Genomic DNA, 17,573 nt, shown 5'->3' with positions numbered 1-17,573 from the left:
CTTTAACTCATTTTTATGATCTAGTGGTCTAATGTGTTTTAGGGGAGTTAGCTAAAGTTTTAGACATTATTTTAGACCACCTATTTGGAGACTTTATCTAAACTTTAGATGGTGGAATCCAAGCGGACCTTTAGAAAATACATCTTAGCTTCGACCCAGTACCATTCTTACTGGTTGCTTTTCGACAAGGACATATAGAGAAAAATAATATATGTCATCCAGATTCGAAGGGTGAATCCAGATCCATAATTGGACCTAACACTAGCTTATTAGAATGACTTGAAAAATTGAAGAACCTGGATGATCACTTTGAGAGTTCATGATACTAGATAAAAATGTAGAAAAAGTTTAAAAATGAGAATGTAGAGAAAATTTAAAAACCCGCGGTACATTACACTTTTGTTGAAATTGTGAAGCTCGTGCTTACAAATGAATATCTCAATGGTCGTATAAAAGCAATAAACAGCAAACCAAACAATACTACAGATCATCGAATACATACAGCTGAGATCGAAATACACTGCGTATATATGAACACAACCAATCCTTTTACCTCCTCTAATCAGCAGGCAATCCTTAATCTGCTGTCGTCCAACGCGAACCGTCTCATCCGTATACTAAGCGTTATCAAGCTTCCCTCTCGTCGTTTCTCCAGTTACCATGCATCTTGGGGCCCGTCGGCCCCTCCCCGACGAGCACCTTCTCCACCAGCTTGGCTAGCCGCTCCCTCACCGAACGCGGCAGGATCCTCGCGGCGCGGTTGATCTCGCGCCCGATGTCGTACTCCTCCCGCGGCCCCCACTCGCGCTCGAAGCCGAGCCACGCCGGCTCCTTGATGCCGAGGTACTCCGCCGACACCACTTCGCACCGCCCGGCGCCGGTGTCCAGCCTGCTCCCCCTGGCGCAGTCGTTCCGGATCCCGATGCCCAGGCTCGTGTTTCCCTGCAGCACCGTCCCCGCGTTCGGGTAGAACGCGTGCCCGTGCTGCGACGCGTACGCCACCGGCCTGTTCCCGCCGTCCCCGTCGAGGTACTCCAGCCGCGACGCGTCCACCCAGGTGCCCGCGCTGTGCTGCGAGAAGTACATCCGGAGCAGCTCGCCGGAGAAGTTGCTCACGCGCAGCGTCACGTGCTCCCAGTCGCCGACGTGCTCGCCGATCTTGCCGAGCGGGATCGACGGGATGAGGCCGACCTTGGCGCGCGCCGGCCCGTTGAACGGGAAGAAGATCCACACAGCGAGGTCGGTCACCGTCCCGCCGAGCATCGGTTTCGCCTGCACGTACACCTTCGCGCCGGCGAGGTCTCCCTTCTTGACGTTCTCTCTCTGGTTACCGTCCACCGGCAGGTCGAGCCAGTACCCGCCGTCGTTGCCACCGCCCTGCGGGAGGTTGGACCCGTCGGCGGCCACCGGCGTCGGGGTCTGGCTGCCCTTCTGGTACAGCAGCGCGCCGTTCTCGAAAAACCACGTCACCGACGAAGGGAGGTAGGGCTCGTTCGGGTGCAGGTACACGTGCGGCGCGTAGGCCGCGAGGAGGGAGTTCACCTGGGCCAGGTCAGGCATGGAGGACGTGTAGCTCGCGCTGTTGTTCTTCAGACACGCCAGCGTCGTCGACGCGCCCGCCGGCGTCGCGCTGCTCTGAGCGAGGAACGTGCCAGCGTGCACGCCACGGGCGTCGATGCCACGGACCGCCGGCCTCAGGGTGGCCGCGCTGAAGCCATCCTTGTCGCTGCTCAACACCGAGTCCTCGGTCTCGCACGCGTCGGTGAAGTCGGCGCGGACGCACCTGACTTCGTCGGGTGAAGGCTTGTCCGCCGCGGCCGTGACCACCACGCCGACGGCCTTATAGCCTTCGGGCGCCGTGGGGAGCCAGAAGTGGCCGGCGGCGTCCGGGCTGGACCAGACCAGGGCGTAGTCCACTGGCGCGACGAGGAGTGCACCGGTGCCAGACGTGTCCCGGCCGACGAGGACATGACCGAAGAGTGACCGGTTGTTGGGCTGCGCGTAGTGGCCGAGCACGGAGAAGCCGGCGGGGACCGGCGAGGGTTTGAAGAAGGTGGCGCCGAGGCCGTCTTGGCCGCCTTGTGTGGTGGACCAGACCTTGGCAAATGTGGTGACTTGGCGCACCTCTAGGCCTCCAAGGTCTATGCTGCCCTTGGCAAATCCTCCATCTTCTGAAACTGAAACAGTGGTGCCAGTGCCACCGGTGAGCTAAAAAAAAATTCAGCGCGGACAAAACCTAAGCTAAATTTCAAACTAGTGTGATGGTCAATATCATTTTTCATGGTAGTGTCTAATATTCAGATGACTGGCACGTTGCTTTTCAATCATTTTCAGCACCAACAAATAATATGCAGCATTAAAATCGAGGAAACTGGGAAATTTTTCATAACCACAAGAATAAAATGCTTCTTGAGCCTTGCTACTCTGCCTGTTCTGAATAGAGACAAGCATAACTTCAAATCAACTTTGAGTTGATGAAGGGTCAGTATCTGCTGCCTTCAGAAGCTGGAGCGTATCCTAGATTGTTCTCATTTGATCACAGATGACTAAGAATCTATGCTTATCTTGTTACGTTTCAAAAATAGTTGCAGACAAAGGATCAAACTAAAGGAGGACCATTTAGTTAATGAATCTAGCAAAGCATGTTCTTGGACGTGATTGCAGGCAAACTAAGTGTCCGTCCTTCACATTAGAAACGAAAGGCCACTAAAAGAGCCTCCGTACAAGGAAAACAACCCCATCAGTGATTGGACAAACTCACAAACAAGTTGAAAAGGAGCACTAGCTATTACTGATAGATTCAAACTAGCAGATTAAGTACCATTCGTGCACCGAATGTCTCGGGGAAACATGAATGCAAGTATTCTATGAGCTTATCAACATGATGTACCTGACGCGGGCACCGACGGTAGCCCAGCCGGAGGAACGAAGTGCTCCTCAATGGGCAGCGCCGCCGTCCCCATAGGCACGCAGGACAAGCACAACCTGCTCCTCCGCATAACCCCGACGAGGTCGACCGGAGAAGAAGGCAACCCGCAGATGCAAGACGTATGTATCCTTGGCAGCTCAGCTCAGAGCCACAGAACGAAGCTGATGATATAGAGCAGGAGGCAGCTCGCCGTCTCAGCTCTCGACTCCTCTCCCGATAAGTGACAATGTATGGGATACTTCGGCGACACTAGTCGTCAATCTTATATGCAAATCCAGCCGCACAGAGCCCCGGCGGGTTGGCTTGTCGGACACCCCTGCTGCCCGTTGCAAGGAACCGGCGGTTACTTGCAAGAAACCTTTCTCTCTCGATCAGTGCTCGCCGAGGCTGTGGCCTAGGGCCTTGTTTAGATACCCTCAAAATTCCAAGTTTTTTCACTCTCTCTCCATCATATCAATTTTTAGCCGTTTGCATGGAGCATTAAATGTAGGTAAAAAAATAATTAATTGCACAGTTTAGTTAGAAATCACGAGATGAATCTTTTGAGCTTAGTTGGTCCACAATTGGACAATATTTACCAAATAAGACGAAAGTGTTACTATTCATCGGTTTGAAATTTTTTCCAATCTAAACAAGGCCTAGCTTTTGTTTGGCGACGACTTCACTGCCCGTGCCTTTAAATGCGTCTTCCTCGGCTTCACGGCTCATCCATATATAGGAGTATGTTTTTGATTGACGACATGGATCTAATCCATTGTTTTGCATTGCCATCCATTGGCGCGCGCTTCCATCACCTCAACTCCCACGAGATACACACGTCGTGGCCTTGTTTGTTTAGCGTCTTCCGTGACGGCTTGGACTTGTGTGCTCACCGTGTGTTAGCTTAGCTGGAGCCAAAGGCCGGCATGGACACACGGACGGACTGGCAGGTTTATCTAGGCCATGTTTAGTTGCCCCAAATTCCAGAATTTGGCACTATATAAAAAGAAGATTTCCCGTCACATCAAATTTGCGGTATATGCATGGAGTACTAAATGTTGACGAAATCAAAAACTAATTGCACAGTTTGGTTGTACTTTGCGAGACGAACGTTTTGAGCATAATTAGTCAACAATTGGACAATTATTACCCAATAAAAACAAATTGCTACAGTACAGCTACAGTGTCCTATTCCCGGCGGCGCCGAATCCGGCAGCGAACTAAACGCGGCCCTATTTGCTCGTGGCAGCGTCGCGCGTGCTTCGGCACACTGCATCATTGGGAGGAAAACCTGCGACAAAGCAAAGGCCAGCTACGACGCGCCTCGGGCTGCGTTGTTTTCTGGTTATTAGGTCAGTCAGAGCAGGTAAGGCCGGACATGCATTCTGATGACCAGACCATGGCCTCGTTTGATTAGATGCTCGTAGTTTGTTTATTTCACATGAACAACGCGGCATGGCTAAACAAAACGGAGAGAGCGGTTGAAAGATTCTGGTGATGATGATGCAGAGTAACAAAGATCATTCACACAATCACACAGGTGACTTGCAAGGCTCCCTTCCTCCAATGGGATTATGCAAGTGTCAGAGTTCAGACTCATAATAGAACGAGAATCGCGTGCAGTTTTTAGTTAGCCGGAATTAGAACGGAGAACTTGTAAAGAATATGCAACTATTCAAGGAGAATATCCATTTTTTGCGCTGCTGGAAGTCACATCAGCTTGGAGTGGTCCAGGACAAATTTCCGTGTCGGACTTGGACAAGAGGCGACTTGCAAAATTTTGTTTTCATGTATAGTCTTTATGGACCATTTCTAAGTGTAATCATTCAGACGAGCACATGTATTATTCTGGTAGTACAGCTGGTCTGCCCGATACAGGGTGTGATCCAGACTTCGTTGTACTTGCTACAGTTTTTTTTTTTTTTTTTTTTTTATAGGCTACTCATGGCTAAGGGAAGTGCGTATGCATATGGAATTAGTAAACATCACATTTGGATGCATTTGGAATATTAACCACACTAGCATGCAAAACTGGATTTCCACAAGCATCAAAAGTATCATAAGCGAAGTCTTCAGTCTTCACGGTAGAAGTTGACATATTAAAGGGAAATTCATGAAAATGCATTCATAATCAAAACCAAGAATACAAGGTGGAGCCTTTATGCTACCAAAAAATAGGAACAGTTGTGTTCAAGTTTCGTCTCTCTTTCCTCTATGTATTATTACTGAAATAGATGCTTCCAGTGTTGAGTGTCCAAATTAAATGTTATCTCTATACAAATCGTGCAGGCTCAGTTATAAGAATTCTAAGGAAACAAAGACAAATATACATGTAGGAACTTCAACTAGAAAGAACCACTATGCTCCTGGTACTAACCTCTCTGCTCTGAGAATACGTGTTCTTCTTTTGCTGCAATAAATCATATATTTCTTCATGATTTCTTATACCTGAATTATAATGTGTCAAATGATGTTTGCCCTCGGCTCTCAGATGCAAATACTGCAGAGCAGAAGGGCAAAACTTAGTCCTCCAAAAATAGTTTGCTGTCAGTTTCAGGCAAACATGTCTTTTGTTGACAGTTTAGCAGTGAAAGCACTCACCATAGCCAGACAGGACTCATTCGTTAACCGTGCATTCCCATTTTCCATCAAATTGAGGGCCTACTGGGAAAGGGCACACATAAACATAGAAAGATGCTCACCCATGTGCTAAGTATGGCGCTGGACAAATGATTCGACAAGTGGATTTACAAGCTCAGGTGTTTCATCCTGCAAGACAAACACAAACAAATAAACACAGCAGACTCCAGATGCAAAAGTACAAAACACTAGACAGATTGCAATAGATAATACAGTAGCTGAATAAATTAATCTATTACAGAGAGGACCTGAGGGCAGTGTCCAACATCTGGCAAGACAACAAAATCTTCAACTGTATCAAAAGATGCATAGGCTCTTCCAAGCTCAACAGGCTCCCATGGGTCCTTCTCCCCCCATGCTACCAAAACTGGACACTGCACAAAACAAAAGAAACCCATACATAATTTCCAAAATCAAAACGAACTATTAATCACACAACTAAGATCATCCGAACCTTGACCAACGGAAGTAACTCTTCAGGTAGAGGTCCTCCAGAGTAGCAGATGAACTCAAGGAATACATCCACTGCGCCAGGATCAAGCCCAGGCTGTAGAATAATCTGAACTAGCTCATCTGTCACTGCAGATGTGTCATGATAGCACTGAAGAAAGTTTAGTTAGAACCAGAAAATCATAAAAGTTGAAGTGTATGCAATCCAAAGGTATAACTACGCGAACGGGTGCCTAGCCAAGTTGGTTAGTTGGCTCTAGTAGAACTCCTTAGGTCCTGGGTTCGACTCCCCGTCGGAGTGAAGACTAGGATTAGGGTTAAAAAAAATTCTCTCATCTGTCCCACGCCACAGCACAGGTCTAAGGACCGGTCCAGATTCTCACATGGGCAACGGTGCCACTGTGTATAGGTGGGGCTGGGGTTCGGGGATTTTCTCAACCTGCATGAGAAGGTTACCTTCTATCTTAAACAGAATGCTCGGGGGCTGTCATACCCCCCGCGGGTCGAGTTTTTTTAAGGTATAACTACCTATAAAGAGTTCCTCGGTTGGATATGATTATTTCTTATTGAGTTGCATACAGTGACCAGTTCAACCAATTATGGTACAGAGGAAACATGCACAATGCACTCATACTTCAACGCTCCCACTCACTTGTAGGCTCCCTTAAGCTTAAGATGTCGGATAGAAGTGTGCCATAACTTTTATTTAAATTGTTGCATCTAGGATATAATACAACAACAACAACAAAGCATTTAAGTCCCAAACAAGTTGGGATAGGCTAGAGTTGAAACCCAGCAGAAGTAATCAAGGTTCAGGCACGTGAATAGCTGTTTTCCAAGCACTCCTATCTAAGAGCATCTCAAGAGTACCCTATTTTTTCTTCCTAAAACCATGATGTTTTACAACTCCTAAAACAGTATTAGGAGGAATAAATAAGAACATCTCCAAGTGTTTGTAATAAATCACTCTTAAAACATCAAAATTGTGGTCCTACACACAGTTTAGTTGCCGGTAGTTTTTTTCCCCACGAAATCGTAAGTTTCTTCTCCGTCGCCGGCGCCTCCCTGCACCTTCTGCCATCCCCAACCTTCCCCTGCCGGCGGTAGCCATCCACGTGACCTCGTAGAGCTGGGCGAGCAGGCCCTCGGTGGTGGTCGCTGCTGCCTAGCTCTCCCAGCCGGCCACCCGGAAGCAGCAGCAGGCGGCCGGCAGCCACTGAGAGCCACAGGAAGCAGCAGGTGGCCACAAGGACGGAACCTGGCTGTCTGCATCAATCCGGCAATCGATAAAATCAATCCTGCCTCCTCTGCTGTCCGTGCTGCGGCCGGTTGCTCGCCTACAGGCACTCGTGGCCCGTATACAACACCGATACGGCACCGTCGTGGAGCTCCGCCTCCGCGTCTGGGAGTCGCATCGGCTCCTGCTGGGCGCGGGTGACGAGGAGGGCGTGGGCGTGTTCTTGCTGGCCGTGGACGCAGGACGCGTCATCTCGCTGGTGCGCCAGTGCCCCAGCGCCGTGGTCCCGTGGAGACGGAGGAAATACATCTCACGCGAGGATACGCATGACCGGCGTTGCGCGTAACTTTACACGGACGAGGAGGATTTTTCCCAACTTCTAAAATATTAGGAGGTTGTATTAGGAGTTGTTGGAGATGGGTTTTTTTACTTCTTTCTAAAAACCAAAGATTAGGAGAAGGTTTAGGGAACTCTTGGAGATGCTCTAAGGCTAAGTCTTTGGGTATATTCCATCCTTTCAAGTCTCCTTTTATTGCCTCTACCTAAGTCAACTTCGGTCTTCCTTTGCCTCTCTTCACGTTACTATCATGACTTAGGATTCCACTACGCACCGGTGGCTCTGGAGGTCTCCGTTGGACATGTCCAAACCATCTCAACCGGTGTTGGACAAGCTTTTCTTCAATTGGTGCTACCCCTAACCTATCACGTATATCATCGTTCCGAACTCGATCCCTTCTTGTATGACCGCAAATCCAACACAACATACACATTTCCACGACACTTATCTGTTGAACATGTCGTCTTTTCGTAGGCCAACATTCTGCACCATACAACATAGCAGGTCTAATCGTCGTCCTATAAAACTTGCCTTTTAGCTTCTGTGGTATCCTTTTGTCACATAGGACACCGGATGCTTGACGCCACTTCATCCACCCTACTTTGATTCTATGGCTAACATCTTCATCAATATCCCCGTCTCTCTGTTGCATTGATCCTAAATATCAAAAGGTATCCTACCTAGGGACTACTTGAGCTTCCAAACTAATATCTTCTTCCTCCCGAGTAGTAGTATTCAGTATTCACCAAATAGTTCAGTCAAAGGTCTAAGCAAAATGAGGAAAGGTGGGCAATAAACTCATTCGACAACACTTTATTGTACAATGGATTTTTGAAGCGGGTAAACAAAAAGCGTAAGATTTGAAACTGCTTTACGGTTTACACAATTTGATGCATATAGAAAAATATCCACTACAACATATGTGTCCTCACATCTCTTTTTTTTGATCGGGTACAACTTGAACGTACACAACCCACACACTCCACACTCACACCGAGGCGTCGCCTCCAATATGCGGGAAACGCGCTGTCGGGGTCATAACCCCGGGGTGTCTCAAGGCATCAATTAGTCAGCAGGCCACGCGGGCCACGATATCTCAGCTAGCGAAGGCCCGAGCAACCGAGGCCCAGCTAAGCCAAGCGAACCAGGCCGGACGCTAAGGCCGGGGTCAGCCACGACCCCTTCCTCTTGCCTTAGCCGCACGGCGCACGATCTCTCCCCCGTCACGACCCTGCAAGCACGTCGCACTGACCCCGCAAGGACCGAGGGGACAACATTCACCTCGGTCCAGCCAGACGCCATCCCTGTGCCACACTGCACAGACAAGACAACACCGCACGACGCTGACGACCGGTACGGAGCCCACCGTCTAGATACGGTCCGACAAGACGAAGATACGACTCCACCCAGTACAGGATGGGATCCACAACGAGAGCCTTGATTTAGAGGCCATCTAGATCGGCAAAGCCACGACCCCAACGACTAGGATCGTGGCCCTCAGCTCCTCAAGCCAACCAGATTCGACGACTTAGGGGCGGCTACCAACTCCTGTACGACGCCTCGGGGAACCAGGAGACGATGACGAAGACCACGACGGAGACCACGTCGCACAGGACGGCTGGTGAACCACCAATGTGCCTATAGTGCTGCCACAGCCGGTACAGTAGCGCCACGCCACACCATACCGCGACGTGGCCACAAGACCATGACGACAACCACACACGGACGTGTACCTCAAGACGACGTAGCTTGCAAGCTAAGTTAGCTAGGCCCTCCCTTAAGCTGACGACCCTTCGGTCGGGAGAACCTCCTCCTTTGTATGCGCCCTGGCCCTGAACTCTTTATAAGGACAGCCAGGGCACCCATCTCGACACATTCACATCCTCTACCATTTTTACTCATTCTCCATATCCTTTACCATTTTTACTCATTCTCCATCGTAGCAAGGCTCCTGGAGCTTCCCTCCGGGCAGCCCATCTCCTAGCTCTAGCTCTTCTTCCTCTTCCACCATTCTTGCACCCCCCATTGTAAGAACTTCAGAGCATTCAAGCGAGGAGCACGCACTCGATCATCTCTGAGACTGAACGTAGGGCTCTGGCCTGAACCAGTATAAATCCTCGTGTCTTTTGGATGCTACCATCGTCTTCCTAGAGCAGCGCGGCAATCGTATAAGTTTACTAGTCCGGTTTACAAAACACCGACATGCGCAGTACCACCAAACGCGCACGCGTACGTGTACCCTGAAAATTCTAGAAAAAATCCAGAAAAATGTGCGATCACCAGGGTTTGAACCCTGGTAGGTAGCGTCCCAGTGGACAGCCCTATCACTGGACCACAGGCCCATTCGCATGTCCTCACATATCTGACTCAACACATCACAACATATTATCTTGCAAGCAGACTAACAATAATGTATTTATTGTAGTGCAAGCCAGAAAATAAATAAAGTTATGCTACAATGAAGTGTTGAGGAACATTATTTTCCACTGTTCTCGAGGGGAAATAGTGAGTCATAAATTGTCTTGTTTCCATTCTATATGGGGCCTGAAATTCAGTAGTTGGACTGAAATTTGGTGCAATTAAGTTCTAGATTGGAGTTTCTCTTCAGCACACGGTCTTAAGCCGTTGTACAGGGCACATCTATCCCCAAAGAAAATATTGAGCAGCAAAATGTCAAGATAACTTCCATTTACTTCAGATAGTAGGTGAGGCATCTATTTGTATCCTAAGTAAAACCTTGTTTTTGCTTTTTCCGCAGTTACATATGAGAAATGAGCATGTGATCCTCTCACAGCCTCAGAGAATATTAAGATAAGGTAGCTTTTCTAAACATCTAATTTACCATTATTGTTGTAGAAAAACAATAGGGCCCTTCTCTGAGAGCTTGGGCTTGTGGACCTATCATACACCTGTAAGTTGGCACTTGGCTTCACCACATAATAGAAGGGTTAAATTTATAAACTGAAAAACTCCGACTCATAAACTAAACGTTAAGCTTAAGCTAATGGTAGCTTTCAGCTCTACAAGCCCAAGCTATTGGTCCCAATATACTAGTGCAATGTTTTGTAACACATATAGTTTCTTCAGACAAGTATGTCAACATAAGATTGAATGTAACAGTATTTTTTAATGAAAATTTTGGAACTTCTCGCCATAGTATTGCATGGCATAATATTACATATATCCTCTGAATATATTTTTACAATATGAGATGATAGAGAGAAAATACCTGGCAAAGAATATTTTTCACAGATTCTGGTGTAGCGACAGCATTAAAAAATAGCTTCCCAACAACAGTGTTCCTAGAAACCAGTAAATGCATTATAACAAGCAACTACCTAGCACCAAGATACTGTGATGGGAGTAAAAAAAAAAGCAAGTTACCTTAGGAGACTTTGAAAAGATTTGATGAAAGGCTTTGCAAACCATGGTTGCTTTTTGCTATGAAGCATCCTTAATGAAATATCCAATAAAACAATTCCTTTACATTTTTTAGGTTCCATAACGGCTGCCTGCAGACCAACAACCCCTACATGATAGTAAGCACAGCACAAAGATTTAAGATACTAAAATCATATATCAAATAATCACGAGATCAGTCTAATTAATCAGATTCACGAATTTACTCATTTCAGTAAAAGGGCTTTCAGTAACAAATAAAATAAGAACACCAAGCTGGGGCATCCAGCATTTCAATACTGGAAAGGTGACTTTCAACAGATTGTACCAAGTAACCAACATCGCTATGCTAAGACTGCCACATCAGTACCTCAAATGTATTATAAAATGGTTAATGTAATCTATGACAAAAGATAATGACAATAAAGGTGCAATAAAAGAGGAACATGCTAGAAATTCTGACAAAAAAGATCTGGACCTCACCATGGTGACTGGTGGGTCCTATATATGATTCGAATATAATCACTGGATGTTGTTAATAACCTTTTGAAATCGAAAAGATAAAGAGGGTAAGTACATAAAACAAACCATATATGGTATGACGGCGGGTTTTGCTTCGGAGGAAGTACGGAGGGGATCGAGGAGCGTGAGAGCGTGCAAGGGTTCGGCGGACTGGAGCCGTGATTGCGGTGGCAATATGTGACGATGAACAGTAGATGGCGATGAACTGGGAGACGCCAGGCGCCCAAGGGTGACTTGTAGTCACAATCCCACGCTCCCCGTTTCCTTAATGAAGTTGGACTCTTATAGTCCTTACAACTCGACCCTTGACGCTAACAAACTCTTGCTATAAATCTGGATCAAATCTTCTAAGACTCTAACCCAAATCTGCTAGGACTCCAGATGGGCCTGAATAGGTTGGTATGACGGCGGGTTTTGCTTCGGAGGAAGTATGGAGGGGATCGAGAAGCGTGAGAGCGTGCAAGGGTTCGGCGGACTGGAGCCGTGATTGCGGTGGCAATAGGTGACGATGAACAGTAGATGGCGATGAACTGGGAGACGCCAGGCGCCCAAGGGTGACTTGTAGTCACAATCCCAGGCTCCCCGTTCCCTTAATGAAGTTGGACTCTTATAGTCCTTACAACTCGACCCTTGACGCTAACAAACTCTTGCTATAAATCTGGACCAAATCTTTTAAGACTCTAACCCAAATCTGCTAGGACTCCAGATGGGCCTGAATACAACACGGTTCAGGCCCTTCTGTTGTTGTTGCGCCTTGCATAAGTCTTCCCCACCATAACATCTCTCCCTCCCTCGGGAAACAGCTCGTCCGCGAGCTGGAAGGAAGGGTGAGCTTCCCGGAATGCAGGAACCGGCTCCCACGTTGCCTCGGACGCAGGCATGCCAGACCACTCGACGAGGACATGCCAGACGCCACGACGAAGTTCAGCGCGCAATATGCGTTCCGGTCGCTGGAGAGGCCGACCGTGGCGAAGTGGAGGAAGCACAGGCTCGGATGTCGGCGGTGTACCACGGAATGGCTTTAACACCCCGACATGGAAGACGTCGTGAATCCGGGCGTCCTCCGGAAGACGAAGCCGGTAGGCCACCTAGCCCACCCGCGCAAGCACCTGGAATGGGCCAGCATACTTGGGCCCCAACTTGCCCCGACCGCCAGGGGCTAGGGAGTGCGTGTGTCGATGAAGCATGCGGAGCAGTACCCAGTCCCCGATGGCAAACTCCAGGGCACGGTGCTTGGCGTCGTAGAAGCGGCGAGCGTACTCCTGCGCCTGGAGAAGGCGAGCGCGTACCTCGTCCAAGAACTCATCCCGGTTGGACAGCATGGTGTCCACGGCCTCCGTGCGCGCCTCCCCTAGAACATACGGCAACAGGTCGGGCGGAGGACGTCCATAGACCACCTGAAACGGAGTAGTCTGAAGCGTCGTGTAATATGCGGTGTTGTAACAGAATTCCGCCCACGGCAGCCAGTCCAGCCAGTCGCGAGGGCAGTCACCAGTGAGACATCTCAAGTACATGGTTATGGCCTTGTTCACCGCTTCGGACTGCCCGTCCGTCTGTGGGTGGAACGCAGTGCTCATCCGAAGCTGGACGCCGGCGTGGCGAAAAAGATCGCGCCACACATGGCCCGTGAACACCGGGTCACGATCGCTGACGATGGACTCGGGAAATCCATGGAGGCGCACGATGTCCTGGAAGAAAGCTCGCGCCACTGATGACGCCGTGTAGGGGTGGCCCAATGGAATGAAGTGCGCATACTTCGAAAACCTGTCAACCACGGTTAGGAGAACACTTTTACCGTGGACCTTGGGCAGCGCCTCAATGAAGTCGAGGGAGATATCTGCCCAGATTCACGAGGGCACCGGTAAGGGTTGCAGCAGTCCCGCGGGGTGCAACGTCTCCGTTTTGTTCCGCTGGCACGTGGAGCAGGAACGCACGAAGTCACCGACGACGCGCCGATCATGGTCGACGTAGAACTGGGTACGAAGCCGCCGTAGAGTCTTTTGGATCCCCTCGTGGGCTCCTGTGTGGGCGAGCTGGAGGACGTCTTCCAGGAGCGGGGACGAGGCAGGCACGAAGACGCGTCCGTCATGGAGTATGAGCCCCTCGTGCACGGTCCAGGAGGCCCCGTGCGCACCTGCGGCCACGGCGTCGCGGAGTGCGCGCAACATGGCATCGGTGTCCAGCTCCTGGCGGAGGTCATCGAAGAGCCGAAACGTCGGAGTCGAGAGCGCCGCGAGGGACGCCGCCTCAGTGTCGCAGAGACCCGCCAAGAGCGGGGTGTCACCGTCGCGGCGGGACAGCGCATCGGCCACCACGTTCGCCTTGCCGGGGCGGTACTCAATCCTGAAATCATACCCGAACAATTTGTTCACCCAGTGATGTTGTGGAATTGTCGAAAGCCGCTGGTCGAGCATGAACTTGAGGGCGTAGTGATCAGTCCGGACGACGAAAGCGCGCCCCCAAAGATAAGGGCGCCAATGGCGGACCGCTTGGACGAGACCGATGAGCTCGTGCTCCCTTATGTATTATTCATCGCAATTGTAGCATAAGCCCATCTTGCGCCGTTCCGCCATCTCCTCCGGTGTGAGGCACTTGAACGTGCGAGGCGCTGATGCCGAAGAAGTGGCGCTGGAAACTGCTGGTGCAGGCAGCGCGGCTGGTGCGCCAATAGGGCGGCACGCCAAGCGCGGTACCGAAGCCTGCGAGGCATTGCGGCGCTCATAAGCGCGCGCAAGCCGCATGGCATGCTGCAGGTCCTGGGGCTCGAGGAGCTCGACGTCGACGCGGATGTGTTCCGGCAAGCCGCCGGTGAACAGCCGCGCTTTCTGCAGCGTAGAGAGGTCGCCGGCGTGTGCGGCGCGGGCTTGAAACTCCGCCATGTACGCGTCCACCGATCCTCCGAACGGTAGCCGCGCCAAGTCGGCGAGGTGGTTGGTGCTGAGGGCCGGGCTGAAGCGTTGCTGACACATGCGACGGAAGTCCGGCCACGCGGGACGGCCTATGTCGCCTTCCAAGACGAGGTACCACTGTTGAGCCACGCCCGTGAGGTGATACGATGCGAGCCAGACTTTGTCCACCTCCCGTGTCATCTGGCTGCGGAAAAACTGCTCACACTTGTTGAGCCAGCCAAGCGGGTCCTCTTTGCCGTCGTAGGTGGCGAACGTGAGTTTGTGGTACTTTGGCACAGCCACGCCCTCCACCTCCGGCGGTAATGGGATCTGTGCCGGCGTCGAGGACATGTGCGACGTCGGCGCCGAGACGTAGGGTAGTCCTGTAGATGAGAACACAGGCAGCGGTGACGGTGAGTGCGGGAAATTAATCTGGGTGATCGGCACACCCGTCGACCGCAGTAGAGCAGGCGTCCGCGATCCGTGCACCACTGGGGATGATAATGGCACCGACGGCGGCAGCGCCACGGCGGATTCCGCGGACGCCGCAGCGACCTCGGAGATCACCGGAGCGGAGGCCGCGGGTAGGGCTGGGACCCCACCGAACCCCGGCAAGACGAATTGCGGCAACGCTGGCCGGCCGTCGAGCGCCGAAAGCGGGGCACCCTGGTCCGCCAGGTGGTGGTTGACGGCTGTCATCTGGAGTTGGAGGCCCGCGATGGCCTGCGTCAGCGCCTGGAGCGCCTCCGCGGTCGACATGGGTTGGGACGCGGACGGCACAGGGGGCGCAAGGGTGCCCGATGTGCCAACCATCGGCAGCAGCACGGCGGATTGTGGCACGGCGGAGGCAGGCACGCCGGTCGTGGAAGCAGCGGAGGAAGGAGGGGACGGTGCAGATGAGTCCCCGGATGTCGCCATGGTCTCTGATACCAGGTTGGTATGACGGCGGGTTTTGCTTCGGAGGAAGTACGGAGGGGATCGAGGAGCGTGAGAGCGTGCAAGGGTTCAGCGGACTGGAGCCGTGATTGCGGTGGCAATAGGTGACGATGAACAGTAGATGGCGATGAACTGGGAGACGCCAGGCGCCCAAGGGTGACTTGTAGTCACAATCCCAGGCTCCCCGTTTCCTTAATGAAGTTGGACTCTTATAGTCCTTACAACTCGACCCTTGACGCTAACAAACTCTTGCTATAAATCTGGACCAAATCTTCTAAGACTCTAACCCAAATCTGCTAGGACTCCAGATGGGCCTGAATACAACACGGTTCAGGCCCTTCTGTTGTTGTTGCGCCTTGCATAAGTCTTCCCCACCATAACAATATAACTCCTTTGTAATAAAGAAATAGTTGAATATATTCAGAGTAACAGCATAACTGTGCAGCTTTGGCAATAGTTCCAATTGAATTTGTGCATCTTTGGCAAATCATTTGTGCATCTGGCATACCTCCAATTGAATTGCATATGAAGAAAGCTTCACTCTGGACCACTTCAGCACAGAATGTATTCAGCTGTTCTCCCCATGTCTCAAAAGTATAAAAGTTCTCTCTGATCTCACGTGGATTAGGCTTATCAGAATAGCCATAACCAATTAGATCTATCGCATATACCCTGTGTGCCACGGCTAGAACAGGAATATTTTTCCGCCAATGGTCACTGAAAAAAAAAGGAATATGTAGACCACTGCAAAGCAAAGGTAGCTGATAATTTTCAGAGAGACATATGTGTGGATAGTAAAGGCCTAGCGTTACTTTAGTCTCATATGGGTACAGAGTAACTTTGAAGCAAAATAATCAGAAAATTTTCGATGTAATAGGTAAAGATATCTTTTCTTAAAGCTGCATTATCAAATTAATAAAAGTCCTCAACTACCTACTAAGTTAATGGGCTACTTTCCCCGGCCCATTGTACATTTCTGCATACCTTTTCTTTTTAAATGCATTTCTGCATACCTTAGCAGTCCACCAACGAAAAGTGTACCAACAGCTAAGGAACATTTGCTATTAAGAAATGCAGTTGCTTGCAAATTTAGAGACAGATATGGAACAGAAACACTCAAACACGGGTTATCAGTGTATGACGCACACCTGTTTGCCCCGAACCCGTGAATCAGAACCAATGCAGGGCCTGATGTCCCAGCGTACTGGTAGCGAATGTTGTAGCCCCTCCATTTCCATGTGCTGCATGCAGACGAAGAAAGGCAGCAATCAACGATAAGCAACACAAGTCGCGATATCCAAAACAATGAAACCGCAATCGGACCCCAAACGTCACGTCAGGCGCGGCGGTGCCTACCCGGTGCTTACTTGGGGCTGAGGCTCCACCGGCGAGGACGCGTCGGACGAGACTGGAACGTCCGCGAGCGGCGCGACTGGGGGTCTCTCCTCTACTGGGTCCGCCTTGGAGCTAGATGCCACGACGCGCAGGCTGGAGCGTGCCGCGCCTCCCGTGGAGGGTTTAAAACGCCCGTAGAATCGCGGCGGGTGGGGCCCCACGGCGAAGACCACGCGGGCCGCCGTGGTGCTGCGGCGAGCGGGGAGGGGGCCGGGAGGAGCCGCGCAAGCCATACCGCCGCGCCGCGCGCACGATGGTGTGTGGAGAGCCGACAGCCGAGACCGGGGAAGGAGGAATCGGGGAGACGGAGAAGCAACGCAACGGGCGCGCGTGCGGGAGCTCCTCAACCATTGCCCAATGGTGTTCGTTGGGGACGGCAGGAGCAGGAGGCGAGCGGGGCTGGGTATGGTGGGCCTCGAGTAGCGGACCCAGCGAAGTCCGTTTAAACTCTAAAACCGGACAAAATATCTCTCTCAACTTTTAAAATCATTTATTTTATCTTACTGGTTTTAAAGACGATTTTATCTTTATCTTTACGTTTTTTATTTATTTCGACTGAATCTTTAAAATATCATAGTAAATTACAAAAAAATTATAAAATAGAAAATTCAACTTTTTTGGACTCCACATGAGTAAATATACAAGGTGGCCATATAATATGGTATGCTTTAGTACAAAGTTTTTGTTGTGGCTTTAGATCTATACTTTATATAATTAATTGGAATAATTTATAGTTGCAGTTTCTATGGTTTAATTGTGATGAATTTTTTGTGGTAAGATAATTATTGTATGATTGAACTGTAGTAAAAATTTTATACTCATTCGATCATGTATAGCTTAGTTATAGATTTTATTTAGGTT

At 50.1% G+C, this 17,573-nt stretch overlaps 2 protein-coding genes across 4 annotated transcripts; both read right to left on the bottom strand.

Moving 5' to 3' along the window:
* Positions 1-386: 386 nt before the first annotated feature.
* LOC136552595 (hypothetical protein At1g04090-like) lies at positions 387-3,257 on the bottom strand. The gene is made up of 2 exons (XM_066544156.1): positions 2,891-3,257; positions 387-2,177 (listed from the first exon to the last, which is right to left on the bottom strand). The coding sequence occupies exons 1-2, from the start codon at positions 2,997-2,999 to the stop codon at positions 628-630; spliced, it is 1,659 nt and encodes a 552-aa protein (XP_066400253.1). The 5' UTR covers positions 3,000-3,257; the 3' UTR covers positions 387-627.
* Positions 3,258-4,952: 1,695 nt separating this feature from the next.
* LOC136550321 (uncharacterized) lies at positions 4,953-17,110 on the bottom strand. Of its 3 annotated transcripts, none has more exons than XM_066541858.1 (9): positions 16,674-17,110; positions 16,466-16,558; positions 15,826-16,061; positions 10,957-11,101; positions 10,802-10,874; positions 6,003-6,149; positions 5,797-5,922; positions 5,510-5,677; positions 4,957-5,408 (listed from the first exon to the last, which is right to left on the bottom strand). In XM_066541858.1, the coding sequence occupies exons 1-8, from the start codon at positions 16,943-16,945 to the stop codon at positions 5,618-5,620; spliced, it is 1,152 nt and encodes a 383-aa protein (XP_066397955.1). In that variant the 5' UTR covers positions 16,946-17,110; the 3' UTR covers positions 4,957-5,408; positions 5,510-5,617. The 3 variants fall into 3 exon arrangements, with proteins under 3 accessions (XP_066397956.1, XP_066397955.1, XP_066397958.1); XM_066541861.1 differs by having other exon boundaries at positions 4,960-5,408; positions 15,826-16,034; XM_066541859.1 differs by having other exon boundaries at positions 4,953-5,677.
* Positions 17,111-17,573: the final 463 nt, after the last annotated feature.

The sequence above is a fragment of the Miscanthus floridulus genome, chromosome 4 (assembly GCF_019320115.1).
Source record: "Miscanthus floridulus cultivar M001 chromosome 4, ASM1932011v1, whole genome shotgun sequence".
NCBI lineage: Eukaryota > Viridiplantae > Streptophyta > Magnoliopsida > Poales > Poaceae > Miscanthus > Miscanthus floridulus.
Note: the sequence above shows the minus strand (reverse complement) of the source record. Positions and strands in the feature narration are given on the sequence as shown.